This window comes from Oculina patagonica, chromosome 10, assembly GCF_052425735.1.
Source record: "Oculina patagonica isolate OP01 chromosome 10, crgOcupat, whole genome shotgun sequence".
Classification (NCBI taxonomy): domain Eukaryota; kingdom Metazoa; phylum Cnidaria; class Anthozoa; order Scleractinia; family Oculinidae; genus Oculina; species Oculina patagonica.
Window position 1 is genome coordinate 3793347 of NC_135767.1, and position 27868 is coordinate 3821214.

At 39.0% G+C, this 27868-nt stretch overlaps 2 protein-coding genes across 2 annotated transcripts in view; both read left to right on the forward strand.

The window, feature by feature from the left end:
* Positions 1-448: 448 nt before the first annotated feature.
* LOC144628580 (uncharacterized) overlaps positions 449-27868 on the forward strand; it is a 41610-nt gene continuing 14190 nt past the window's right edge. Inside the window, exons 1-13 of the mRNA XM_078486694.1 lie at positions 449-497; positions 3038-3327; positions 4152-4278; positions 5023-5089; positions 5932-6852; positions 7212-7454; positions 8468-8778; positions 10847-10946; positions 14157-14203; positions 21984-22119; positions 22847-23077; positions 24891-25122; positions 25425-25516. Coding sequence (XP_078342820.1) covers positions 3041-3327; positions 4152-4278; positions 5023-5089; positions 5932-6852; positions 7212-7454; positions 8468-8778; positions 10847-10946; positions 14157-14203; positions 21984-22119; positions 22847-23077; positions 24891-25122; positions 25425-25516 — 2794 coding nt within the window. The 5' untranslated portion in view covers positions 449-497; positions 3038-3040. The remainder of the gene's footprint in view (positions 498-3037; positions 3328-4151; positions 4279-5022; positions 5090-5931; positions 6853-7211; positions 7455-8467; positions 8779-10846; positions 10947-14156; positions 14204-21983; positions 22120-22846; positions 23078-24890; positions 25123-25424; positions 25517-27868) is intronic.
* On the forward strand, positions 15037-18003 carry LOC144628674 (uncharacterized). The gene has a single exon (XM_078486808.1). It carries the CDS (start codon positions 15037-15039, stop codon positions 18001-18003), a length of 2967 nt encoding a protein of 988 aa, XP_078342934.1.

The window sequence follows — 27868 nt, forward strand, 5'->3', positions numbered from 1 at the left end:
TTTTATCATGCAAATTTTGCGAAAATATATTTTATTGTTTTGACCCCCCAATATGGCTGCATTGTCATGTGGGTGCAAGCCAGCAATAATAGGTACTATTTGGAGTAGATTGGGGAAAAATTTTGCACTGTACTTCTAAACACCCACTGATACACTGGAAAAATGAAAAAAAAATGCATAACTTCCAAGGTAAAACGGCCCGAACATTAAAAAAAAAACATTTCTTTCTAAACTAAAGTTGAAAACGTTCTTACTCAGATATATCCTCCCACCCCCAGCCTTTCCCCGCACCCCACCCTACCTCCATAAAAGGTACGCTTATTATTCAAAAGAACGGATATTTCCCATTATTTAATTGATTTAGGCGACCACGTGGAAATAGATCAGGTGATCGTGCCATGTGCTGCACACATATAAATTTCGTGTTCGGTTAAGATAAATCACTTTATGCAATACACACTCGGAGCGTGTTCTTTTGGAGGTGTCTTCGGTCACCGGTGAGTTATTTCTCATTGAGTCTTTCCTTTATACATTCAAACTAGATCGGAGGTAAATTTGCAGCGTTCGATCGAGTAAAGCAAATCCAAGGTAAACGATTTTGGTTTGGGGAGCTTTGAGAGATCGGGGTGTCACTTAGTAAAATTCCATTACTGAAATCGGAAGTAATTTACACTTTCACAACATGCTCTAGATAACATGTATAAGGAAATCATTTACGAATGCAAGCAGCGGACGGTAAAAGCGGGCTTTTACTCAGTGTTTTACTGTTTGCCCTTCCGGAGATTTCGATCGCGACATGTTTTTAGTGTTTTTCTCGTGTTTGGCGTAAACAACATGGTACGAAGTTCTATATTTCTTTGACTGCGAGCAAAAACCGACTGCTTGCAGCCTAATTGTTCACGATTTTTTTAAAACTGTTTTGCAATCTAGTCTGATAAAATAAATGTAGGTTTTATGATGAGTTCGCATCCATGATTGACTTCGTTGCGATTTGCATTTTGGCTAGACAGTGTACGTTTCCAAGCAAATAAAAGCGACATTTTGTTTACATTTTGCACGATCACATGACAGGAACACAATACCCTGTATCCCCTGTATCAGAGGTCACGAAAAGGTTGTATCAGTCGACCATTTCCGTTTCTGCGCACGCATTCTATTCACACCATATATGGAAATTGTGGGTCGTTTCCAGGAACTGCGCGCGGACTCCGTTTACTCAAACAGAAAGGGAAGGTGGAAGGTTTCGTTTTCTTCTCGAGTATTCTCGGTAGTTGTGAAGAAAATGCATAGCCTTCTTCCTTGGGAAAATTGTGACTAGCTGAGCCTGGAAAATTTCGCACGAAATAGATGACAACGCTGGGATGTAGATCGCTCATCGAACGACAAAAACGCGCGAAAGCCGCTTTCAGACCTTGCAGCAGGGAGAAACTTGAAGTAACCTAAAGTAAGAACCATCTTATCTCCTGCTTGTTATTGTCGAATTTTTAACTTCGTAATCGACTTATATGCCTTATTGATTTCGCAGTACGAGGACAAACGCAAATATGTTCATCCGAAATAGTACTTTCACTTTCATTTTTAGTTTAATTAAGCTTACTTCCATGGTTTTCACTTTTAATCACTCAGATCTTGCATTCGACATTATACTTAGGCCAGATTTCCCCAAGTTAAGCTTACTTAGGCTTACAAGCGGATACAGAATCAACCTCAATCTTACAAGTCTCTCAAGTCTCTCCTTGTTCAAAGGAAGGAAGTAAGATGACTCTTTGCGCTGCCGGCTATATGAAAGGTCGTGTGTGTTGGGGGGGGGGGGGGGGGGGGGGGGGGGGGGGGGGGTGGCGAGGAGGGTTGGGTGTGGTTTGGGTACTTAGCTGTATAAGCTATTTAACAAATCGACCACATTTTTCCATGGTGTACACTCATAGACCATAGTATTGACGTCAGAAAATTATGTTATGTTCAAAACTCAAGTGGAACCACAAGTTGTTAGGCGAGTGGTTTCATTCTTTTATTCTCTCGTTGAGTGTGTGCCTATCGCTAGAAGCGAGCAAGATGATTTTTTCTTTCTGAAGATCTTGTTAGCGATCCTTCACTGAGCGTCGACAGTTCGCTGAATCTGCTGCCAGTTCGCTAGCACCGTTTTTATCAGTTAGTCAAAAAATTCAAAAGCCTGGTAAATTTTCTTTTGACAGATCAGATCCTGAATTCTGAAAACAAATGCGTACCTGATTCAAACAAAACAAGAAGCAATTCGCTTTCATTCATGGAGACCAAACTTGCACATTTCATGGTCTATACTCTTATCAACCATAACTTTAGACCAATCAGCATGGAATAATTCTCTCGGTTATGGTATAAATAGCTATGTGCTTCCCAAAAGGGTATGATTTTTTAGCCATTTTGGACTGACTACAGGTATAGGTTTTGAAAATGATGTGGAGGGGAAGGGTGGCTGTGAGTAATTGCTTAACTTTTGATGTTTGGATTGTACAAAGACTACAAAGGGTATTGTTAAATAAAACTTACTGGTCAGTTTGGTATACAGTCTCTCTGCCAGGTGGACCTTTCGTTTTTGTAGTCACAGTCTCTCTTTGTTGTAGTCTACTAATAAACGTCTTTTGTAACCAATTATGCAGGAACATGTATGAATCTGGGCAGGTCATTTGAAAGAGTACCAATCTGGGATTAAAGTTGACCAAGGTTTTGCCTGAGCCTGTTTCAAGATGAATGAATTAATTTTTCCTGAGTCTGAAGTATTTTTTCATTGCTATTGTTAAGTACCGGTATTAATAATGCACCATTTATATACACTGTACAAATTTTTAAAAGAATATTTAATGAAAGCAGGAAGGAAATGATTACTGATAACTTATATTATGAAATTAAATTTGAAGATGGTACTAATATTGGATTGACTTGATCCTGCTTTCAAAACCTGTGTTGTAATCTTCATTTTGGATAAATACCCATTTTTGCAAGAAGATTGGAAGTAATATGGTAGTATCGATTGGGAATATTAACACGCTATCTTTAACAGATTATGGAACACACAAAGAGTGGAGAGAAGGATGGTGAAGAGCCAGATCCTAAAAGACACAAGGGAGACCCTGATACAACAAAAGGCAAGAATGTTGTGGTTCTTTTAGACAGCAATGTCAAAAAGAATGGACAAGTGGTATTTATGCCAATTACCATTGAAATGGCACAACTAAAGAAACCAGGGAAAGGGCAGTTTAAAACCAACATAAAGTTCACATCAGAGATGACTGTTATGGAGGTACACAGGGTACTGCTTCAGAATTTCCCTATTTTACAGAATAAAAGAAGGTACTTATTTTAAGCATTCAGGCAAATATCATGTCTGTGCCAATTTTCATTCATTTTTTGAATTTATATAATAAACATTATAGTACCCAAATGTATAAATAAATGACTGCAAGTGCATTCAAGCAAAGTTTTGAAGTAGGCGGCTTTATTGTTAAAGAATGTGGCCTAAAGAATCAGAAAATATCCCAGCAGAGTAGCCCACTATGAAGTAGGTGGTGATTTTTGTGAGCTGCTGAATACTTTTGCCAACCCTGTTAAAGTGATGTTAATAAGTTACATTGTATTTAATAATTTGCAAGAATTAATGTTAAATGAAAGTAGTAAATTAAATAAATCAATGCAGAGTAACAATCAGGCAATTAAACAAGAGGAGAAATCAATTCATAATATTTCCTCTAAAAAAAGATTAAATTTATGTTTGTGACAACTGATCAACATAGCCATGTATTCTTTTCATTTACTTTGGAAAAAGTTGAGGTCACTAAGACATTCTTGAGTTATATAACCAGTCAGGAATTTTTAAGAACAAGACTATAAGAGAGGTGCAAAGAGAAGCATGAGGCACAACCAAGTGTTCTTCCACTTCTTCATTGTCCTTAAAAAGTCACAAGTGCTTACATAACTCAACAACATACGAGGAGCAAGTTATCTATTTTCTTACAAATTGTTTAAGAAATGTTGCGCACTCAAACTCCTCTAAGCTATGAGCATCATTTATTATAACATAATGAACATTGTGTATGGTGCTATGATGAACTTGAACTTATCAATCACAAGTAACATGGGCAATAACTTATAAACTTTTGTGAAACTTAACAATTCAGTATTAGCTGTGCCTCTGCCAAAGACAATCGGACAAGGCTAGAATTTCATGGTGAGCCAAGACTATGGAATGGAGAACTCATTAGGAGACATATCCGAGGCAATTCAGCTCTTTATTTGCTTGCGGAGGTTTGTAAACATCCTCTTACAGCCCTTTTCAATGTTGCTTTTAGTTGTTAAGTGATAAATCCTTATTTCCATTGAGGAATGTGTTGTGCCTTAAGCTTTATCATTTTGTAATTCTATGACTTTCAAGCATCTTGATATTTGGCGCCACACTCTTTAGGGTTTATTTTGTCATCAATTAAGACCTTATTTTGACTAAGATCAGGCCAAATACTAATTACAAACACTAATTATACATAATAATTTATTTAATTTGGTTTTTCTTCATTTGTTCAAGTTATATACATTGAAATGTTTAATGTAAATTTTGGCATATTCTTACTACAACTAAAGTCCAGGTAGGATTAATTAACAAATGTTAAGTACTACATGAAAGTATCAGAAGAGAGAATTAGTTTAAAAAAACATATCAGTTGACAATTTTAACCCAAATTGTAGGGTTTAAAATAATTAAGTATATAAATTATATATAGTTACCAGCATTTTTATCCAGCGGAGACCCTGTTTACACTTTAACTCAAAAACTCCTGAAGTTATTTTTATTTTTCTCCGTTATCATAATATGTTGTCGTCAACTGGGTACTTTGTCAACAAATCATAGCTCTGTTACCTTTTCAATTTCTTTTGTGAATATCCAATTAACTTGATTGTGACTTGTTTTACATTTGTATACACATGAACAGACATGTGCTACTAAAAAGCATATTTATTTATAAATAATTAACTAGTACATCTTTATGATTTAAGGGAGGAAATCTTGAATCAGGAAGAGTTGCTAGAGCTGAAGAGACACAAGTGTCAAATGTACCTGCAGGTAAGCTAGGTGCCAGTGTATACTGCCCTTTGCAATATAGGGACTGGATTGTAAATTTAGAATCCTCCTGAAAAGAAGTGAGTGACAAGTTATTAGAATCGTATTGAAACTTTTAAAGAATTGTTCAAAGAAAGCACAGTACATGACCATGGACTATATGATCACTGGTTTGTATAAAGTCAAACCTCTTCAATGCAGACACTGGTCAAAGGGATGGGGAAGCATGTCCGTACTACAGAGGCAGAGTTTATATGAATTTTTGTATCTTTTGAACTAAGTGCACTGTCCGTAATTGGGATGTGTCTGTGCTACAGAGGTGTGAGTAAGGACAGGTTTGACTGTAATTACTTTCATTGATGAGAGCATAGTCCCTCAGTGCATGCACTCAGAAGACATTTAAAAACTTTCACTTCCTTTGCTCTTGGTCTCACACAAGAGAGTTCCATTGCATTTCTAAATATTTAGAAGAGAGTTTAAAATTTTGACATGGAGTGGAGTATTTTAGACAAACGTCAAGGTATTTCAGTGGAAATGTAATAAAACACAGTGTTGACGTTTTTTTTTTCAATCATAATTCAAACTAATTATAATAAGCAATAATTAAACAGATCAAAAGTGGCGGATCTAGGGGAGGGGTCCAGGCCACGACCTTAATAATAGAGGCCCGTAGGACCGAGAAAAAAAATATTTTTGAGAGCGGGCCCTCCTCTTATTCCAAAGTCTGGATGATCTGGCCCCCCACTTATCTGAAGCTCTGGATCCGCTACTGAAATACACTTTAAAAGTGTATAAAAAGGCAATGGCAAGGTGATTATTAACTGTAGGATCTCTGTTGTTTTTAGGAACAGTGTTAGTACCCTCTGAACGTATAACAACTGTCTCGGGTCCGATTCAACAGAGACAACCCTCACTTGTTCAGACAAGACAAGAGATTAAGCCATTGATCACAGCACCTGTAGCTTATAATATATACAGTGGCACACAAACCTTCACCAGAGCCTCTCAGCAATCTTTGGAGCAAGATATGGTTTCAGAGAACAGGATTGTACAATGGGGAAGCTTTCCACAACCAACTGTGCCTCCTTCAGGGAAACAGGGAAATGGAAGCTTTTTTAATGTACAAGCAGGTGCAGCAGGCCATAGCAAACGAACCGCAGGACAACAGCCTTCAACACAAGTTGTGCAGCAAGAACTTTCACCAGCAGCACCAACTCAGAATAGCAGTTTGAACATCAGTAGTGCAAGACCATTGATTGCTTATACCTGTGCATCAGTTGCAGGTCCGAGCCAAGAGAAGCAGCATTCCTTTGTTCACGGAAGACAATCAGAGAATCTATCCGCACCATCAGTTTACAATCAGTACAGTGACACACAAATTTCCAGCAGAACCAGCCAGCAATCTTTGGAGCAAGACATGGTTGCCAGAAAAAAGACAACACCGGGTGGAGGCTTTCCACAACAAAGTGTGCCACCTTCAGGGAAACAGGGACATGGAAGTTATTTTGTTGTACAAGCAGGTGCAGCAGGCCATGGCAAACGAACCACAGGACAACAGCCTTCAACACAAGTGGTACAACAAGAAGTTTCATCAGTAGCACCAACTCAAAAAAACAGTCTGGACATCAGTAGTGCAGCAGCCACACAAGGATTAGTAAATCAAGTTCCTGCAACAACTCTTGTTCAACACCAGGCAGATTTGACAGATAAAACTTCAAAATGGGGAATTCCATCAAAACAAAACTTGCCCACTTCAGTGCCACAAGGCAAGCAAAAACTCTAACTTATAATGAACTTATATAATGAAGAAGCTGTTAAAAAAAATTTCACTTCACTGGCTCTTGATTTTCCCTTATAACTATACATCTTAATCACTGTAAAAGAAGTCAAACCCCTGTTACACTGTAGGTTTTAAGAAAGCATTGTGCTTTTAGGGAAAGAACATTCACAACTCAACACTTTGAAATTAAATCAATTACGTCAGATGAAACCCATCAGGAAGTCATCACATTATTGTCAAAAAGGATATCAAAAGCTAATTTTAAACTTTGTTAAGTCCCAGTGGTTAAGGTTAATAAGGGAGTCATCTTTGCTTGAGGACCTCTGATTTTTCTTTTTAATACAGAAGCTGCCACAAGACCATTGATGGCTTATACCTGTACATCAGTCACAGGTCCGAACCAAGAGAAGCAGCCTTTCTTTGTTCAGGGAAGACAAGAGAATCTATCAGCACCATCAGTTTGCAATCAGTACAGTGACACACAAATTTCCAGCAGAACCCCCCAGCAAACTTTGGAGCAAGTTATGGTTGTCGGGAAAAGGACTGCACAATGGGGAAGCATTCCACAACAAAGTGTGCCACCTTCAGGTAAACGGGAATTGTACAAGCATGCAGGTGTAGGTGCAGCAAAAGTACCATAGGCTAGCTGAACAGCAACCTCCATTTCAAGTTGCAAAGCAACAAATTTCATCAGCAGCACAAACTTAAAATGTCAGTTTGCAAGTCAGTAGTGTGGCCTCACAGCAATTAGTAAAAAACGTCCCTGTGACAACCCCTGTTGATCAGCAGCAGGCAGTTCTTTAATAAGTGCAAAGTTCATCAAAACAGAACTTTTCAGTGCCACAAGGGCCCCCCCCCCCCCGGGGGGTACTCCCTTTAATGTCCTATATGGGGAGGCTCCACTCGAAAGGGGTACCCTTTTCAGGCTTTAGGTTTACAAACGGGTTGGGATTTTACAAGTTTAGGTATACAAAAGGGAAGAAAAATCCGTCATTTAGGTTTTTAAAAGGGCCTTTAATTAAAATATTTCCAACAGATGCAACTTTGGCTGCATTATTTTAATATTTGAAGATACCACATGTATTTATCGTACTGATCAGACCTCCTCAGGAGCTCTCTTGATTTGCCAATATTATATGGCTAGAATAGTGCAAATTCATCTTTTTTAATAAAAAATAAAATAAGCTAAAGTAATATAGGACGCTTTGACATCATCGGATGTTGATCATTGTCAAGTAAAATATTTGGGGTTAGTTCTTGCATATATACAAGTATACAATTAGAAGATAAGATGACATTAAAGTGACAAGTAAAGTAAAGTGTTTTCCCATACATTTTCTGTACTTATAAGCCTTTAAACGTAAAATAATATTTTACGATTAAAGGCCTAATATGCTTTCCAGCATATATAGCCCAAAGTTTATTTCCAGTTCATATTAGTATACATTTTGGTTCATTTCCATTTTTTTACTCTCCAAGGATATATTTTTTACTCTCCAAATAAAAGCAGGTAGGTGTTGGTGTCAAGCCCTGGTTTGTTTTCATGCAAATTGATGAATTTTATTGATGGGTGAATTATGATTTTATTTTGTTTGTCTTAGGTACAGAATTTTTAATAGCTGCAAAAAGACTTAAAGATCTGTCACAGACAACTTCATCTTCTAATCAAGGGCATTTAATGGAAAATGCGGTCCCTTTGCATGGCTTTAGCTCATGTGAAAGCCTACAGAAGCAGCCAGTGTTGCTGCAGACAGAGCAACAAGGAAGCTCATCTCAAAAAGGTCTTCCAACAGCAGCAATACACAAACCTTTTGCAGTTCAGGCCTGGAGTGAAACAGAACAGCTTTCAGTCAATCAGAATGAAAGATCATTGTCAGGAAAGCATGACCACCCAGAAAACATAGCACATCAGGTATTAATGATCTCCTAATTACGCTACAATAAATTTATTGATTTACAATGCATACCAATCAATCAATCATGCATGACAAATGAATCTATATATTCCCAACTCATTCCAAGTTCTAAGTTTACATGTTAAAATTTTGTAAAGTTCATACATAAGTTACTAATTTGATGCAGGGTTGGAAATTAGCGCTCGCCCGCTCGCCCAGGCGAGTGTGAAAACTGTCGGGCGAGTACAAATCACGGATCACTCGCCCGGTTTGGCGAGTATGATTGTCATATCCAGAATATATTATTCAGAATAAGCGAAACTTTTACTTCCCACTTTAAAATAATCTACACTGTCCACAAGCCGATAGCTTACCAACATTTTGAAATCTCAAACAAAGCTGTTTTCGCGTTCGTAAAATGGCTTCTGTTTGGGGCATGTTACATGACGGACGTACTTCTACAAAGTAATACCTCTAATCAAAAATTCACTGGCTCATCCATAGAGCCACGAAACGCAGAAAGATGGCCATTTCTCACCTCTTTTCCTGTACAATTTCGCTTGCAAACAACAAGAATTTGGAAATACGTATCAAATAAAACTACGTTTCAACTTTTGAAGTGTGCTCGTGTTTTATTGTGGAGTAAGGTCTATATTTGGCAATTTTTCATTGAAGAAATAGATTGCAGTCTGTTTTACGATCGCCCACCAAAGTGGCACAGTGAGTATCAAAACGTGATTAAAAATTGAAGTTGTATATTTCATTATTCGTAGGGGGAGGGGGGCCTAAATTTTTCTGTTTTAATGGAAGAAGACTGGGCGAGTGAAAATTGATCTGGGCGAGTGCAATTTGAAGGTCACTCGCCCAGATGGCGAGTGCTCCAAAATTTTAGTTTCCAACCCTGTTGATGGCTGTCAAGAAATCCATTTCAAGCTTTCATGGATTATGTTCCAGTCATGCCATACAAAGCATACCCCCTTATAGAGTACATTAAATAAAGCATTTGAATTTCATGTGTATTATCTGAAATGGAAAATCCAAAAAAAATTTTAAAAGAACTTTTAAACTTCTCATTCTTAAGGAGGCTTGATGTAGTTTTTTTAGCCAAAGGGTGGTTGTTTTGAAAATTAAAATTAGGTCGAACGCACTCCCCTAATCTCTGATTACTACTGTACTAGTACTCAGAGATAAATTCAGACATTGATTCGAAGCAATATAAGTATAAATGATATTTCACTGCATTTTAGACCATCTGTGTTCGTACTGTATGTAGTACAAAACTCTTACCTCAATTCCGATCGATTCATTGGTTATATTTCGCAGTTGACGATCAAGATCAATAGACGTTCTATTAATACTGCCTTTTTGTCGTGTAGGCCACATTCAAATTTGCGGGGGGATTGGGTAATAACCTTGTCACGCATTCTACCAAAATTTGAAGCGATCGGACAAAGAATCAATTTTTGGTAATTTGTTTAGCCATCGTTCCTGAAGAAACGATGTTTAGAGGGCAGTACGGGAAAGAGTTTTATGGCCAGAAGTTATTAGGTAAATCTTCGTGCCGTTTCAGGTATGCTTTCGTTCTTCCTTTGTGCTTCGGAAAATATTACTTCCAAGCAACATCCACGTGTGAAGAATCATGTTCCAACTAGGTTCGGCCATATGCACGTGACAATCATCATATTCTAACTACGTTCGCCCATATGCACGTGCCAAGCATCATGTTTCAACTACGTTCAGCCAGCGGTTCATCAAAGCAGTCGATTCGTGGACAGTTCAAAAGCGCCATAATGATCGTGAAAGTGGCTTTTTTTATTCGGAATCCTCATATTTAACTAAATCCTAACAATTCATCACCGTAACTCATATATCCTTTTAAACAATAGTATTGTAATCCTAAAAAGCTACCTGGAGAACTTGACAAATCCTTGTGCCGTTTCGGTTAGCTCTCGTTCTTACTTCCTGCTTCAGAAAGTCTTACATTACTTACACAGATAGTAGCATTATGGTTACCTTGGTAACCACAAAAAATGGATGATTTTTTTTTTCATGATTTATTAACATTTTGATAATGTCATTCTGTAGCTGGTGAAGGTTATGTCTGATAGAGAAGCTTTAGACTCTGCATATGAGTCTGCTGTGGAAGACCACACCACTGTAGCTCATGGCGTGGATAAGTCAAAAGGTAAACTAGATCAAATGCGCTCCTAACAACTTAAAATTTGATTTTATGTTCAAACAAAGTTCTACACAAACATGTGTTCATCTTTACAATGTAGATACATGTATACAGTAATGAACACAACAATGATGCTTTTAAAATACATTTTTCATTAAAAGACGTTTTGGTTGAAAAGTAGACCAAGGTTCCATTGTCAGATGCTGTTTATAGGTGAATATGTGAATGTGCAATAACTAGCCCAATGAAAACTAGAATAACTTATGTTTAACCCATTGGCTCCTGTGCTTGCTGGCCAAAACGGGCCATGATGAATGTTACCCTTTGTTCCACTTGTGATGTCAGGTAAAGGTCTTTCCAACGATGGCCAAAATAGAGTGATTGGGTCAATATATACATATCCACAAAAATGCTTAGAATTTAAGTGAAAATTGTAGAAGAATTTGCCCCAACCGCCCAGCAAGCGCCAAGCCCAGTAAAAGACCAACAACTGCAGCAAAAAGATAAGTAAAAAAGAAAAAGGAAAAGCGAGGAAAAAAAAGAAAAATGAAAAGACTTAAGTGGTAGGGCACTTTCTAACCCAGTTTAAATATCTTCAAACTTTGCCTTTGCACATGCCCGAGCAGAAATGTCGTTTAACGTGATGCTAGTGGAAAAAAGGCTGTTGCAAGTGGTGTTTTGAGTAGGTTGGAGCTTAATTAGCTCATAACTGACCCCAAAATGTCAAAAGTGCCCAAAAAATGTGCTTTTTTAAAACAAAATCCCCAGGAGTCAGTAGGTTAAGGTGAGAAACAAGAACTGCAAGCAGTTTATAATCGTGCGGGTAATGTTTGACCACCTGATCTCTTTCAGTGCTTTAATTTGGCTTAAAGGCACGGCACCGCGCAGTAAAATCTTTAGAAAAGCAGTCACTTGAGAAACACACAAGTCGTGTTTGCGTTAGTCACGGAGTGAACGTGACATGAATTTCCTTTACCATGTCATAGCCACATGCCTAGCCGGAAAAATGCCTGCTTACGCATGCAAATATTTATTTTGTTCCGAATGTTCAATAAAATAAACCCAAACCAGTTCATTTAAAAGAAAGCCAAATCACGCCAAAATAAAGAGTAGACTAAGGCCATCCCATTGTGTTCTCCGTTTAGCGTCTTCCGACAAGCTTTTGGTAATTCCCCTGGCGCGATGACGTGTATCCCGTGCTTTGACACATTCTTGCTGAGCTTGCAACTTACGTTTCGATAACGTTTCGATTCTCAAAATACCGTAAACTCAAAACAAAAATTGGGCTATCCAGAAAATAAGTCGTCGTTTTGCAATATTTAACACATTCCGGGTAAATTGTACGACTTTTACTCGCTCCGAGCCAAACGCTTGAGTAACACAACAATAAATATTTCACACAAACAGAGCGCAGAGTATTCAAACAGAAAATAGGTGAATGATTATTTATAGCTACAAGCGAGAGATCGCGTGACAGGGGTCTGACGTAGTGGTAGTTTTAAATAGCTTGGACATGTCAAAGCGGTCTTGGTTTTCGCTATGCGATTATATTCAGCCTTCTCTTCTTGTAAAATATGGTATGAAACAAAATTATACATTTCAGAGAGCAGAGTGTTCGTGTTAAACGCGAGTGATCAGCTGATCGCTATTAAATATAAAATCTTGCGTGACCGTGACAGAAGAGCCGGCTGGGCCGCGTGGGTCTGGATCGATTTACCGACAAAAAAAAATAAAATTCCGTGCAGATTATGAATCGGGCCCAGGCCCCGCCCGATTAAAAAGGGAAGGTGAAATTTAAAAGAAAGTATATACCAAAAAATGTAAAGAGTGAACATATGACAAACTAGATAAATTACCGTATTTTTCCGACTACAGTCCGACCTCTATTAAGCGGCCACCCTCGGGACTTTGAAAAGTGGCAGCTAAAAAGAGGTACAATATAAATTGGATAGGAATGGCAGTAAACCTGATTTTATTGACTCTATATAGCAAAATGCTGTGAACATACATGAAGATAAATCCAAAATTCATTGTAACAAAACATCAAGTGCATTTTCAGCCCACTTCCTGACACAGAGGGCACGTAGTTGAAATGTAGAGTATTTCTTCGGGTACAGAAAAATATGCAAAACATCGTTGACAGGTTTCTTAAGCCTTTTTGCATCAACATTTAGCGTGTGAAAAAATTTAGCTCAAGATATTTTACGGACGATTTGTTTAAATATCATCTGTCATCATGCATTTCGCTTGGAAAGATAATTTGCTGGCCGCTTAATGGAAGTAAAAAACCATATAATTAATACACTTGCGACAGCAAAAAGGTGGCCACGGCCGCTTAATAGAGGTGGCCGTTGAATGGAGGTATCAAATACAGCAGTTTACTGACAAATAAATCGGGACTTTGGAAAGTGGCTGCTTAATAGGTGGTCGCTTAATAGAGGCCGGACTGTATAAATTTAAGCGAGCAATTTTTTACCAAATCTTACTGAGAACTGGTCAAAACTCATCAAAATTGTTTGGTTTGGCTTATAGCCAAGTATTGCTGCCAAAAAAAATTCCTGATCGTGCTGTAATAGTCCAATTTGAATGAAATATTCATCTATAAGCCGGTAGGATGTTTTACTTGCATATTCTAGTGAAGGCTGTTTCCAAAGAATGTGCATGGCTTTGTTAATCTTTGATAATGTGTGGAAGTTGAGTCAAAAATCTTGAAAGTATCCCCCAAAGAAAAAAAGGAAACAACTATTGGAAACCCTAAGGTGTTTCAACTAAGATTACCGGTAATGCATTTTTTGCAAAAAGGTAACAATGCAAAATATATTTAGTGGATAAATAAATCACTTACCGGTATAATGTTACCTAAAGCTAGTTTTCTTGTTCTTTAATTGTCATGGACTACCATTTATGGAGGTGGGCTTAATAGAGAGGGGGATCTTAAAAATGGGGATACTGTATGTCAGTCTTCTTATTCAGTCTTTTCTTCTTGTCAGTCTCCTTATTCTTATTCTTCTTATATTTAATAATATTATCAATTGAAATAATTATGTGAATAAGTGTTTAATCAGAATGTGTTTTAATTATTAATTATTATTGTGTTTTCAGAGATTGATTGTATCTTAGAGATTCACTAAATAAAGATTACACACATTATTATTATTATTATTAATATTATTATTATTAATTGTTATAATTATTATTTCTGTCCTCTTGTTGCAGGCCTCATTGAAGAGATTATATGTAGTCCTTCTTCGGGATACACAGAGGTGTTAAAGATGTTATCAGTAATAAAATTCATAGGATCCATCCAATTGTAAATTATAATTTAATTATAAGTGTCAGGGCATGCTGCATTTAATTAAATAAATACTTTCGCACATATTGAGTCTGACTGCGTGTTTAGTGTAGGTCTTCTTTTTCAAATTAGTAGTATTTCATTAACTAAACAATCCAGTTTTCCTTGGCATTTCTTTAACACGGAAAACATCTTTGTTAGGTCTGGACTCGTGAGAGAGGTTTTATGCTCCTCTCTGCATTGACGAAGATGTCCTGTGGTATAATAATCACACTGATCTTACTTATAGGAATAAACAACGCACTGATTGTTCACTAAAGCAGGCTTCTCCTCTTGTAACTTCAGTTTGTCGTGGATTGTAGTGTAGCCACGGAGCCCTTATTATTCGTTTTTATTTGTCGAGTCCTTTGTTTCCGTTTTTGTCGCGCATATTTTTCTTGTAATTAGCTTTGTTAGTTATTTTTAGGTTACGTTACGTGTTATATTTTCGTGTGCATTTTTTATATCTACCATTTCTATTGTTTCGCTTAGCGTTTTCTGCGGTGTTTTTTAAGTTTTCGTTGTCAGTATGTTCAAGTCGCCGAAGTGTTCGCACAAATCTTGTAAGTTTCGTATTTTTTCCATTATTATTTCGCTTTCTGTTTTAGTTTTCCGTTTGCTTCTTTCGCTGTAAGTTTAGTTTGTCTGTGTTGTTTGTTATTTCAGCAAATCGCTGGTTAAAGTGCGAATCTTGAAGTTGTGCGTGTGGTTTAATTATACATTTCATTTGAAGATTTCGTATGAAACTTCGTTATGGAACGCGTTATGGATGAGTTTGGTCGAAGGAGAATCCATTCCGCAGAAGCCCTCGACAGTCTTCGATTAAAGAATTCAAGATCGGGACATTTGTCGAGAATTACAACGTTGTATCGGGCAACTGAGGCCCTCCTTGTGGATGCGAGAAACGTCGAAGAAGTCTCGAAGAAACTGTTAGAAATTAATGAAGCATTTAGCCGCTTCGAGGAATCGCATTATTCATACATCGCATCGCTACCTGGAGATCTCGAAGAGTGGGCAAAGGAAGGACGTTATTTCCAGGAACATTGTCAGAAAAAGGACCAATTCGATCTAAACATCAAGCGATGGATCGATGATGTCAAAATTCGTTCTGAAACTCGTGAAGAAACGGACATCCGTCCTGAAGATTCCGTAAGCGCGGCTGGCTCTCGTCGAAGTCGCATCTCTTCTAGTGTATCTATTAAGCAGTTAAAGGCCAAGGAAGCGTTGGCGCGCCTCAAAGTGAAACAACTGTTAGAGGAACAAGAACTTTTAAGAAAGCAAGAGGAAATGAAAATGGAGCGTCAAATTCTGGAGGCGAAATATGAACTAGAGCAGGCGGCTCTTCAAGTAAAAATCCTCGAAGAAGATCATTCCGTTATTGATGGAGCAAAACCGAAAATGTCGAAGCAAACTGGTTCATCTTTTGGAGAATTTGATTCACAGCGCGATGGCGAATCCAAAGTTAAAGATGTCGGAGTTGAGACCAAAACCAAAGACGACCTGAAAAGAGTTCCTTACGACAATGATGTTATATGTTCTCGGCTGAACCCGCACGCGAGAGAGTTTACGTACGCCCCGCCTATTCCAGATAATGAACTTTCTCAAACTGATTCCGTGGATTCCGAATTTGCCATCGTTGAAGACGTGCTTGATAAACTGGGCTCGACAATAAGACAGGGATTTGCCTTGCCTAAACCTGACCTCTCCACCTTTGATGGCAACCCAATGGAATATTGGAGTTTTATCCGGTCGTTTGAGAACACTATTGAACGCAACGCAACGAGTGAAAGTGAGAAGCTCATGTACCTATTGCAATACACAACGGGCGAAGCGAAGAAGACGATTGATTGTTGCGTTGTTATGGATCCTTCAAGGGGATATCAGTCCGCGAGGAAATTGCTGAAGGAGCGTTTTGGCCATCCGTACACAATTGCGGCTAAGTTTGTGAGCGAGATTACTGAGGGTCCTCCAATTAAGGCATCTGATCGTTCGGGATTACTTGCGTTTGCCGACCAGCTAAAAAACTGTGAACACACCCTCGAGTCCATAGGCTACATTGATGAGGTCAACAGTGCTGACAACCTCCGAAGAATAGTACAAAGACTACCATTTCATCTTCGTACAAAGTTTGTCGAAGTCGCAGACGGTATCCAGCAATCTGGCAAGAGACCAAACATCAAGGACATCTCATCGTTTGTTGCAGTCAAAGCAAGAGCAGCAAATAATCCAGTATTTGGAGGCGTTATGGACGTTACCCCTGACAGCAAACGGGGAACTTTAAAACAAAAGCCTCCGAGTTCAAAAACGAGTGAACCATCGCCTAACCGTATCACTACGCTTAACACTCAAGGAACTGTTAATTCAAGGGTGAAGACCCGTGTTTGTCCAGCTTGCAGCGGCAATCACATTTTGATGAAATGCCAGAACTTTGGAAGAAAGACCTTTGATGAACGTGTTCAGATTATGAGAAGGGCTCATCTTTGTCACAATTGCTTCCAATATGGTCATATCGCACGGGGTTGCCTGTCCAGAGGTGCATGTCAAATTGATGGTTGTACGAGAAAGCATCACACTCTGCTCCATCCTCCCTGTCAACAAGTTCCGAACGGTAACCATGCCAGTGGAGGTAACGCTACTCAAGCTACCCAGATACCGCAGGCTCCCCAAGCTACTCAAGCTACCCAGAGACCACAGGCTCCCCAAACTACTCAAGCTACCCAGATATCACAGGCTTCCCAAGGTATCCAAGCTACACAAGCTACTGTTCCTACGCCTACTCAAGGTGCCCAAGGTGGACAGTTGAACAGTACCCAAGCGGGAAGTGGTAAAGTGTGTCTCAGGATCGTGCCAGTGAAAGTCCAATGTCAGAACTCGAGCGAGAAGTTGTCAACCTACGCCCTTCTTGACAACGGGTCGGATGTCTCCCTGTGTACTAAAGGCTTGGCAGCGCGTCTGGGGGTTCAAGGTGAGCAGAAAACGTTTTACTTAACAACGCAAGAGAAGGAAGACAGTCCGAAGTCGGGTCAAGAGATAAGCCTAACGGTTGAAGCCTTGGACGGGTCAGACAAGTTAGAAATTCAGAGACTTTGGACAGTTGACAAAGTAAATGCATCTAGCCACAGCATTCCAACCAACCAAGACATTAGCAGTTGGCCTCATTTGCAAGACATCAATCTGCTAAGCATCGAAGAGACTAACATCGAGCTGATCATAGGATGCAATGTCCCAGAGGCCTTTTGGGTATTGGAAGAAAGGCGTGGCAACAAAGGTGATCCGTACGCTATTCGTTCACCGCTGGGATGGACGTTAATGGGCCCCATAGACAGAATGGAATGTAAGAAAGGCCATCACTGTGTTAACTTCACGAGAATTGCAAATGTTGAGAAAGAAGATATCCTCATGCAACAACTTGAAAGATTCTGGAAGACTGACTATGCTGGTCTGATCCCTGATTGCAAGGTTTCCATGTCCGTTGAAGACAAAAGAGCTCTAGCAGTGATGGAGAGTTCAGCCAAGTTAGTTGACGGTCGTTATCAACTGGCTCTTCCCTGGAGAGAGCAAGTGCCTAACCTTCCTAATAATCGGTTTTTGGCGGAACGTAGGTTGATGTCGTTGAAGAAGAGATTCCTGCAAGATGCCGAACTGTTTGAAAAGTACAAAGCAACCATCAGAGATTACGTAGACAAGGGGCACGCAAAAAGAGTTCCAGAGAATGAGTCGAATGAATTGTAGTCGAAGATAAACCGTTGTGGTACTTACCTCATCACCCCGTGTTCCATCCTAACAAGCCCGGGAAGACGCGAGTGGTCTTTGATTGTGCGGCAAAGTTTAGAGGAATGTCTTTGAATGATCATCTCCTAAGTGGTCCAGATCTAACAGGCAGTATCGTGGGTGTGTTGACAAGATTTCGTCACGAACAAGTCGCACTAGCAGCAGACGTGGAAGCCATGTTCCACCAGGTGAGAGTGTCGCCAGACGATTATGACGCGTTTAGATTTCTATGGTGGCCGGACGATGACCTGGATCAGGAACCTGTCGAGTACCGCATGGAGGTTCACTTATTTGGGGCCACGTCGTCGCCGGCTTGTTCCAACTTCGCCCTCAGGAAAACTGCAGAAGATAACATCAATGAATTTGACAAAGAGGTTGTAGAGACTGTAAAGAAGAACTTTTACGTGGATGATTGCCTCAAGTCGGTAGAATCATCTACTCACGCTGTTAACCTTGCGGCTCAACTACGAGATCTTCTCTCCAGGGGTGGGTTCCGTCTTCACAAGTGGCTCAGTAACAGACCCGAAGTTATGGAGACGATACCTGAAAGTGAGAGAGCTTCGTCAGTCCTCGACCTCGACTTGGACAAGGAGAGACTTCCTGTTGAGCGGACCTTGGGTCTAAGATGGGACATGCAGAAGGATATGTTCATTTTCAGTGCTGTTCTGAAAGATAAGCCCAACACGCGCAGAGGAATATTGTCTCTGACAAGCTCGATCTACGATCCACTGGGGTTCCTGGCGCCAATCATTCTTCCTGCGAAGAAATTACTTCAGGATTTATGCAAGCTAAAGCTAGACTGGGATGATCCGGTTGGCGAGAACGAAAGTCAGAGATGGGAGAAATGGAAAGAAGAATTGCCCAAACTTTCACAGTTAGCTGTCAAGAGGTGTGTCAAACCTGCCGATCTCGGAGAATTAAAGACCGTCGAGTTACATAACTTCGCTGACGCCTCGCATTTTGCCTTTGGCGCTGTCTCGTATCTAAGACTGGTGGACACGAAGGATAATGCTTGCTGCTCGTTTCTCATGGGTAAGTCCCGTCTTGCGCACATCAAGCCGATGACAGTTCCGAGACTTGAACTTTCAGCTGCGGTTCTGGCCGTCCAATTGGACAAGACCCTGAAGACCGAGCTTGAGATACCAGTGCACCAATCTGTATTTTGGTCAGATTCTACTACAGTGCTTCAGTATATTAGGAATGAGTCTTCCAGATTCCATACGTTTGTATCTAACCGCCTCACGGTAATTCACGAACATTCCGAGCCAAAGCAGTGGAAATACGTGAACTCTGAGCTTAACCCCGCTGATCACGCTAGCAGAGGATTGACAGTTGATGGGATGATCTCAAGTAAATGGCTGTGTGGCCCAGAGTTCCTGTCGAGAGAAGAAGACCTTTGGCCTCGTGATCCTTCCCACCAACTGAAAGAACTATCTGCAGACGATCCGGAACTCAAACGAGATGTTCATACGTTCAGCCAGGCTGTATTAAATCAACCAGCAGGAGATTTTCTCTCAAGGTTATTTCATCAGTATTCCTCCTGGGATAAGCTGAGAAAGGCATTTGCATGGCTGCTGAGATTCAAGAATTGGTCGGTTCAAAGGCATCGTGGTCTTTCAGTGAACAGCAGTTCCTCCGTTAGTCAATCACCTCGAGGGGAATTGTCTGTCGATGAAGTTCGAGTAGCCGAAAGAGAGATAATCAGGCATTTACAGAAGCTATCCTTCCCGAAAGTATTTGAAGCTCTTCCAAGAATTTTCAGAAATCAAGTATCAGCACGCCAAGTTAAACCCCATCTAAGGAAATTGAAGTCTGCCTTACCCTTACGCAAGCTCTGTCCAGTGCTGGATGGCGACGGAATTCTTCGGGTTGGAGGAAGGCTAGAGAATGCTGGCATCAATTTTGACGCAAAACACCAAATAGTTCTGCCTTATCGTCATCACGTAACGGACCTGATTATTCGAAAGTACTATCAAGATGCAGGTCATCTCGGACAAGAATACGTTTTGTCCAATCTCCGTCAACTATATTGGATTGTTAAAGGAAGATCGGCCGTGCGTCGAGTCCTTAGTGAATGTTTCCTGTGCAGGAAACTTGGTGCAACCCGTGGTGAACAGTTAATGGCTAATTTACCCAAGGAAAGGTTGTCTCCTGGAGATCCTCCATTTACCTCTGTTGGCCTGGATTATTTTGGTCCCCGGTACGTTAAGCAAGGGCGTTCCAACGTAAAGCGTTACGGCTGTTTGTTTACGTGTTTAACGACCAGGGCCGTTCATATCGAGATTACGTGCTCTCTGGATACAGATTCCTTTGTTAATGCCTTGCGTAGGTTCACCAGTTTCAGAGGAAACACCTCGACATTCGTTAGACCGATTTTCAAACTGTGCTTTCTTGAGCATGACGTGTAACAAGTCTACAGTGAACTGAACTCGTTTAGAGACTATTTCAGAGAACTTTGCGAGAACACTAAATTAGAACATTCATTGTTTGGGACTCATTTAAGTTGCGTATTCATTAATTCAGTTTCTTAAGGACATGCTCGTGTCTATAATTGTTTATCAGTTAATGAACAATTAGAATTTAATTGGTTCATTGGGGCCGGTATGTAGCCACGGAGCCCTTATTATTCGTTTTTATTTGTCGAGTCCTTTGTTTCCGTTTTTGTCGCGCATATTTTTCTTGTAATTAGCTTTGTTAGTTATTTTTAGGTTACGTTACGTGTTATATTTTCGTGTGCATTTTTTATATCTACCATTTCTATTGTTTCGCTTAGCGTTTTCTGCGGTGTTTTTTAAGTTTTCGTTGTCAGTATGTTCAAGTCGCCGAAGTGTTCGCACAAATCTTGTAAGTTTCGTATTTTTTCCATTATTATTTCGCTTTCTGTTTTAGTTTTCCGTTTGCTTCTTTCGCTGTAAGTTTAGTTTGTCTGTGTTGTTTGTTATTTCAGCAAATCGCTGGTTAAAGTGCGAATCTTGAAGTTGTGCGTGTGGTTTAATTATATGTAGCACTTGTGTTAATCGTTTGAAGCTCAGTTCCAATTTTCTTTCCAAGATCTTTCAGCTGTTTGTTTGTGTCAGCAGACTTCTGATCTATAAAGGGTAGAGTAATCCATGCAGGTTTTTGTGTTTCTCTGTCAGCCTCAGAGATTTCACCACGGGGTTGGGCTAAATAATTGACAAACGTAACAACTGTTGAGTTGATGAGGTTCAGTGGTACTTGAGCTTTATAAACATCTGCTTGAGGTGTTCACATTCAACCCCAAATAACTCTCTTGATGATGAGAGGCGGTATGCCCAGTTCAGCATGGTTTTCAGTAGGGATCTTTTGTAACGCTGGTCAACGTGGCTCTGGTAATGAAGGAGTAAACCAGTATTTGTTGGTTTCCAATAACGCTCATTGTAAGTTGGCAGTCTATTTTCTCAATCATCATACCGAGCAACGGCAGTATTTATTTAATTAAATGAAGCACGCCCTGACACCTTGAATGCTAATTACCACAAAACACTTCTTAAAATAGTCTAACATACTCTGTTACCTTCATTTCTATTTAAACTTGAAACTCAATCGTTATCTTTCTTTCTACTTGATAATGGAGTCAAGATGACTTCAAAGCGCGATCCACCATACAAAAAAAGATGATACCTTAAGCTTGCAAACCTACATGTAATACAGCCAAAAGGCACATTTTAAGCCATTTTAACAACATTGAGTACCCCTGTAGGTTTACAGTTTTTGCCTCTGTGTCACGTGGCTTTATTAAATCAACATAACTATAGCATCCAAAAAATCTAACAATTGCAATAAGCTGATTTTTTTTTTTTTAAAAAAAAAAACAATCATCTAATGCACATTTTCTAAAAATAAAGTGAACTGGGAGTCAATACATTACATTTGTTCATTTGTTTTACTTTATTTTAATTTATTCCCATTTTCTGTAATAGGGTGGAGAAAGGTTCTTCATAATGCTGCCTAATATTTTACCTGATTATGTCACTTCTTATGAGGCCTTCTTTGAAGATTGTGGACATGTACCTTTGAAGAAAAAAAACCCTTATACCTTGACTGGTTCAACTCCAGGTGAGTTGAGTCATGGATTCATTCTCACTTGAGTCTTCCTGTCGCATGTACATATAATAATGTCGAAACTGAAGTTGTGTTTTGTTTTTGTTGTTAATGACGATGATGATGATGTTGTTGGCATTTCAAACAATGCACAACAAACCTGTTAAAAATGGTCCTTGGCTGTGACAAGTACAAAATTCTAATGACCACTCTGAATTCAACATGTTTGGCTGAGGGAAAGTTAGAAAGCTGGAGGCAAAGGAACTTTCCATACTCTTAAATAATTTCATTATAGTCATGGTTTCTCAAATTGTCGCAAACTTAGGTGAACGTCTGTAAATTGTGACTATTTATGTTGTCAAATTAATGCACATGCAAAGAGACCCTTTGGAAATGTTCCTTTCTGCTTTCTTAAAATTGTGTCTATAGATCCATAGGCTAATTAACTGCCATTTCTTAGAAATGAACCTTCTTCTTGCTTTTCAAAATGATATTTGCAGCTGATTTTTAATTTCTTCTTCTAATTTTCTTCTTTTTAGTTGTGTGACATAAGAGTTTTACACAGTCAATGAATGCCTTTGTACCAATCCTTCCTTATTTTGTCTCCTTGTCTGGCCTCCCCAGCTATGGTTGTTTATTTTCTGCATTGCTGTGTTTGTATCATTTAAATGGTATAAATTAACTGCTAATTTGTTACTTATTCTATGCGGTTACATCATATAAGAATTATCTTAAATTTCAGCATCACAGAGCCCCGGTGAAAAAAAAGTGTCAATAGTTTTTAAGTCTGCTCATGGAACCCAGGAGGGTGGCACAACTTGGTTTACATATATTGACCGAAACTTTCAAGCCCTTGGACAGATAGTAGAGAGTAGTGAAGTACAGTCTGTGTTTTTTGAGCTGATGAGTAAAAGTGTGAGAATGGGACATAGTGACTCACAAACTTCAGTCCATTCTGGTGCAACAGAAGCAGGTAGGGTGTATTTTTTTATCTATTTTTCCATAAAGATTCATGATGGGTAGTTGCTGATCATGTGAATGATGGAAAATTTTGAAAATAAGAATGTAAGCCCGATAATAACTGAGAATGTAAAGTTATTTAAATAATGGTCAGACACCCAGGTGAATTTGAAATAAAGGAGCATGAGTAAATTTTTTAAGGGTAGAGAATTGCATGATAAAGTGATTGCATTAATAATACGAAAAATGTACAATATATTTGTAAATACTTGATATTAGTTTTAACAGGTGGCATTTTCTTTCACACCATGGTCATTTTGTTTTTCTCTCTCTTTGGGAATTGGGGTACTGTAAAATTCCGGTTATAAGCCCCCCTGCTTATCCCCCTGCTTATAAGCCCCCCTGCTTATCCCCCTGCTTATAAGCCCCCCCCCTCCCTGCCAGTTATAGGCCCATCTACCTGGAACATTATAAGCCCCCCCCCCTCCCCGGATATAAGCCCCCCTCTGCCGGATGAGAGTACTGAAAAGGGCTAAATGCTGCTTTGATATGTGTTTTTAACTTAAAAACGCATTTGGATCAACACTCCCATGGCCTGTTTCGGAACGTTTTTTTATTCCACTTATAAACTCTCCCGGATATAAGCCCCTCCAATTATTAGCCCACCCAAAAACCCTTATGAAGTTGTATACCGTATTTACTCGCACGGCGCTTATTCGAGGGCGGCGCTTATTTAAAATTTGGACCCACAAAGAATCTAATCTTTTACAGAAATTGAAAATACCGTCTTTTAATTGTCAGTATTCGTCTCTTGCTCAAGGGAGAAGTGACGCTAGCTGTCCTAGCAAAGTTCGCGTCCTTCGCAACATTTAGAGAACAACGTACTGTACGAATGTTCGATAGAAAACTAATGGGCGAGCGGTAAAACAATCACTTTGAACTGCAAAACATCGCTTTTGATGGAAAGAAATGTGTCTGTTTGTTTTAGAGTTGCTTTGTAGTGCTGTTTTTGGTTAAATGGAATTTCTGGAATAAGCGCCGCATCGGGACTGCGGCGCTTATTCGAGGGCGACACTTATTAACTTTTTTATCCTAAATGCGGCGCTTATTTGAGGGCGGCGCTTATTCAGGGGCGGCGCTTAATCGAGTAAATATGGTAAGCCCAGGGCTTATAACCAGAATTTTATGGTATTTTAGGTTCTTAGTAGCATATATTAATTCCAGGCATTAATTTTATTCAATTCATTTTTGAGTACAAAGGACAGTTTATTCACCAACCTGAGAACTCCTGTAATGATGGTCCTGAAGGGTTGGGGGATAAATCCCATTTCTCAGTCCAAAGCTTTCCCAAATCCCATTTACCAGCCTATTCTATGTCCAAATCCCAGACCCATTCCCATTTTTTTGTTTGTGATTACCTGCAGTGCCAATGACCCAGTCCCATTTTCCCAGTAAAAAAAGAGGCAAATTCCGGTTCTCATTTTACCCCTCTATGCCCCTCGCTAATATCATCTCTTTCATTGTCCCAAACGTGTGTTGATGAAGCTGGCAAGGTATGGCTAATGAGTGAGCTGTAAATGTGCTGTTATTATAATGAGAACATTTTAAAAACGTAACGTTTACGTATTTCGCTTTGAAACAAAAATCTTATGAACCACTTTTTGCCAACCCAGTTTTTTCATTTGGCGACTGGAAAAAAAATTCAGTCGCCACATGGCGCCTGCATAAAAAAGTTAATTTTGGACCCTGTAATATTGTAAAACTAAATTGATTTAACATACATGTAACATTTGTGAATTAAATGACTGGTGTTTTTTTTTTACTAGGATCATTGAGCTCAAGTGAGAGCACATCTGCTTGGTCAGTTAAAGTTTTAAAAGTCCTAGTGTACAAGGCAGCGCAAGTTGGTGGTCATGAATTTGTGCAAATGATCTTCAGTACTTCAGCTGGAAGGGTAGTATTTTCCAGTTACAAGAACAGTGCTACATTGCCAGAAGATGTCGCCAGAGCCAATGGGCATACAATCTTGGCTGATTACCTAAAGGATGTGAATAAAAGGTAATGTTCTAAACAGGTCATACAGACTTAAAGAGCAGCTGTATGTTAGGAACTTTGGTAATAAAACGAAGTAGTTGCCCCTTTCCATCTTTGATTATCTTTGATACTTGTTTCATTTGTATGTGAGTAATTAAATTGCAAAGGTGAGGATGATCTAAATTTTGTTGGCTTTGAAGCAGTGAATTGGCTTTTTCTCCTTCAAAGAGTCTGTCAAAACTATTAATTATTTACACACTTCAGCAAACGTAAGAATAGTAGAGTGCAATCTGCCTAAAATGCTTTTACATTGTCTCAATATGCAGGTTGTCAGAAGGAAGTGACAGTGATCTCAGGACTGAAAGCATTGATTGGTTGGAACTGAAGCGTGCTGTAGATAGGGAGCAGAGTCTGCCTTGTAAGCTTTTACCAACATTGTCAGTTTCACATGTGGCTGCTAACATTTTAAACATGTTTTCACTACTGGCATTAGGCAGCCACTTGCATTTATTTGTTTAGGTTAAATGTCAGTTTCAGTACCCTCCAGAAATGGCCTCTTCCCTTGTTAACTTTGCATGATTGCCAAATTTGGTTTGGTCTTTATAAAATTTTGTCTGGTAAATTTCCAAATTGGAGATGGAAACGATGACAAGTTTAAACAAAGAGTACCGGTACTACCTTATTATAGGAAATTAATGCTTCGTGAAGTTAATGCAAATTTCAAAAATGCATGTTAATTTTTGTTAACGTTAATTTCCGCCTCGTTAATTAAGTGGTGCGTCGAGGTCATTGCCCTGTATTGCATTGCCCATCCTTACTGCGCAGAATTTTATGCGTAATGCGTAATTAGTGCGCGCACATAAACAAAATGGCGGGTTTTTTCTATGCGGCTTAGTCCGCGAGAGAAGTAAATTGTCGCTTTCTTGTAAACGAGTATGGTGACCTATCTATTTTTTTTTCTCATATTTTGGGTGTAGCGATCAAATTCTTTCTGTAAAATGAAAACAGAACAATTCCTATGTTTGAAAAATAAATTATCGCTAAAAACATGTACTTTGCCAGTACTCGCAGAGGAGTTATAAAGGAATTACCCTTCGAGTCACCCTCGAAAAATAAAGTTGATTATTATTATTATTATTATTATTATTATTATTATCATTATTATTATTATATGGAATATACAAGGTCTTCCTTCTCCTTAACGAATATGGTGACCCCTTTTTTTTATTTAAAAATTAAGTCAGTTCCCTTAAAGTAATAAGCCAGTAGGCGAAGTTTGGTTAAAAATCTATGTTCAGTTCTATTTCAGGGTAATGACCTTAATTTCCATGACGTTAATTTACATTATTTTGGCCCAAATTTCTCGATGCAGTCCAGCCGTTCTTGACTCCCAGGAAAAGGCATTATTTCATTAGGGTGGAAGTCTGCCGGTATCACTGAAACTACGAAGAACGCTCCAGGTGGACAGATTCCATCCCTTAACCCCTACATTTAGGATTATACACCTCGTGGTGAAATAAACTTGTTCCTGTTGTCTCGACAAGTGTTTTTTTCTATGTGCTCTTCGCATTAATTTCCGTCATTTTGAAATGTTACCCCCTCTTTTGCGTTAATTTCCTTTATTGGGAAGTAATTTTTCATTCAATTCGAATGTTAATTTCAAATACCTTAATTTGACACAAGCATTAAAATCCCATAATAAGGTAGATCATAATCACTCCTGCCTGTTCTGAGAAGACTACACCAGCTTCCTGTTTGTTACCAGGTGATGTTTAAGATATTGGTGCAAGTGAACAAGGGCCCTGCGTGCAAAAACACCATCCTACATCTCTGGCCTTTTGAAAGCCAAGCCTGTCGGTCAGCACTAGCCAGTATACTGAGTATATGCTAGTGGTCCTCAAGACAATGCTTAAAACCCTCGGTGATAGACTTAGAGGGTTTTAAGCTTACCAATTTACAGCGCTTTTTTTTTTTTTAATTGCAACACAAAGACATTCTTACAAAAGAAACTTACATTACTTACAAACACTAACGGCACATGCTACATTACAACTGCTTCTGCTAAACAACAATAAATATCATGGCTGCTCTATTTACTTTCTTGCTTTACTACTTACTTACTTAATAACTGTTTTACAAAACTGTCCACTTAGAGATGTAAATTTACAAATAATTCTCTTAAGTAACATAGCAAAAAACCTAGCTTATATCAACTGAATTAATCAAGTAATTAAAGAGGGGAAAACAAAATGATAAAAAAAAATAAGACTATCTTAAATTGCTAGAAAAATATGCCATTTATTCTCAAAATCTTTCACTTTATCAGACGTGGCTGCGATATATTTCTCTAGTTTCATCTTTTCCCGCACAAGAGAGACGAAATCTTGAAACTGGAATTTAATAGTATCTAATGCTTTAACATATATAAAATACTTGCCTAACATGATGAGATGGTTGAGAGCTAAACAGTGAGTGTGACTGCGAATAATTCCGAACATGACGTCTAACTCCGAAAGACTCAATTTCGTGTTACTTAAAAACGAATACCACTCTTGCAATTTATTCCAAAAAGAGGTTGCCTGCGGGCAGTGAACAAACATATGCCATATGGTTTGACACTCAGAAGGACAAAAAGGGCAGAAAGGGGAGGCAACTTTTTTCATTTTGTGTAACAGGTTGTTCGTTGGTAAGATTTGATGAATAATTTTGTATTGGAACATAGCTAATTTTATTTCTTTTGTGGCTCTGAATGGTAATAGGTATAGTTTAT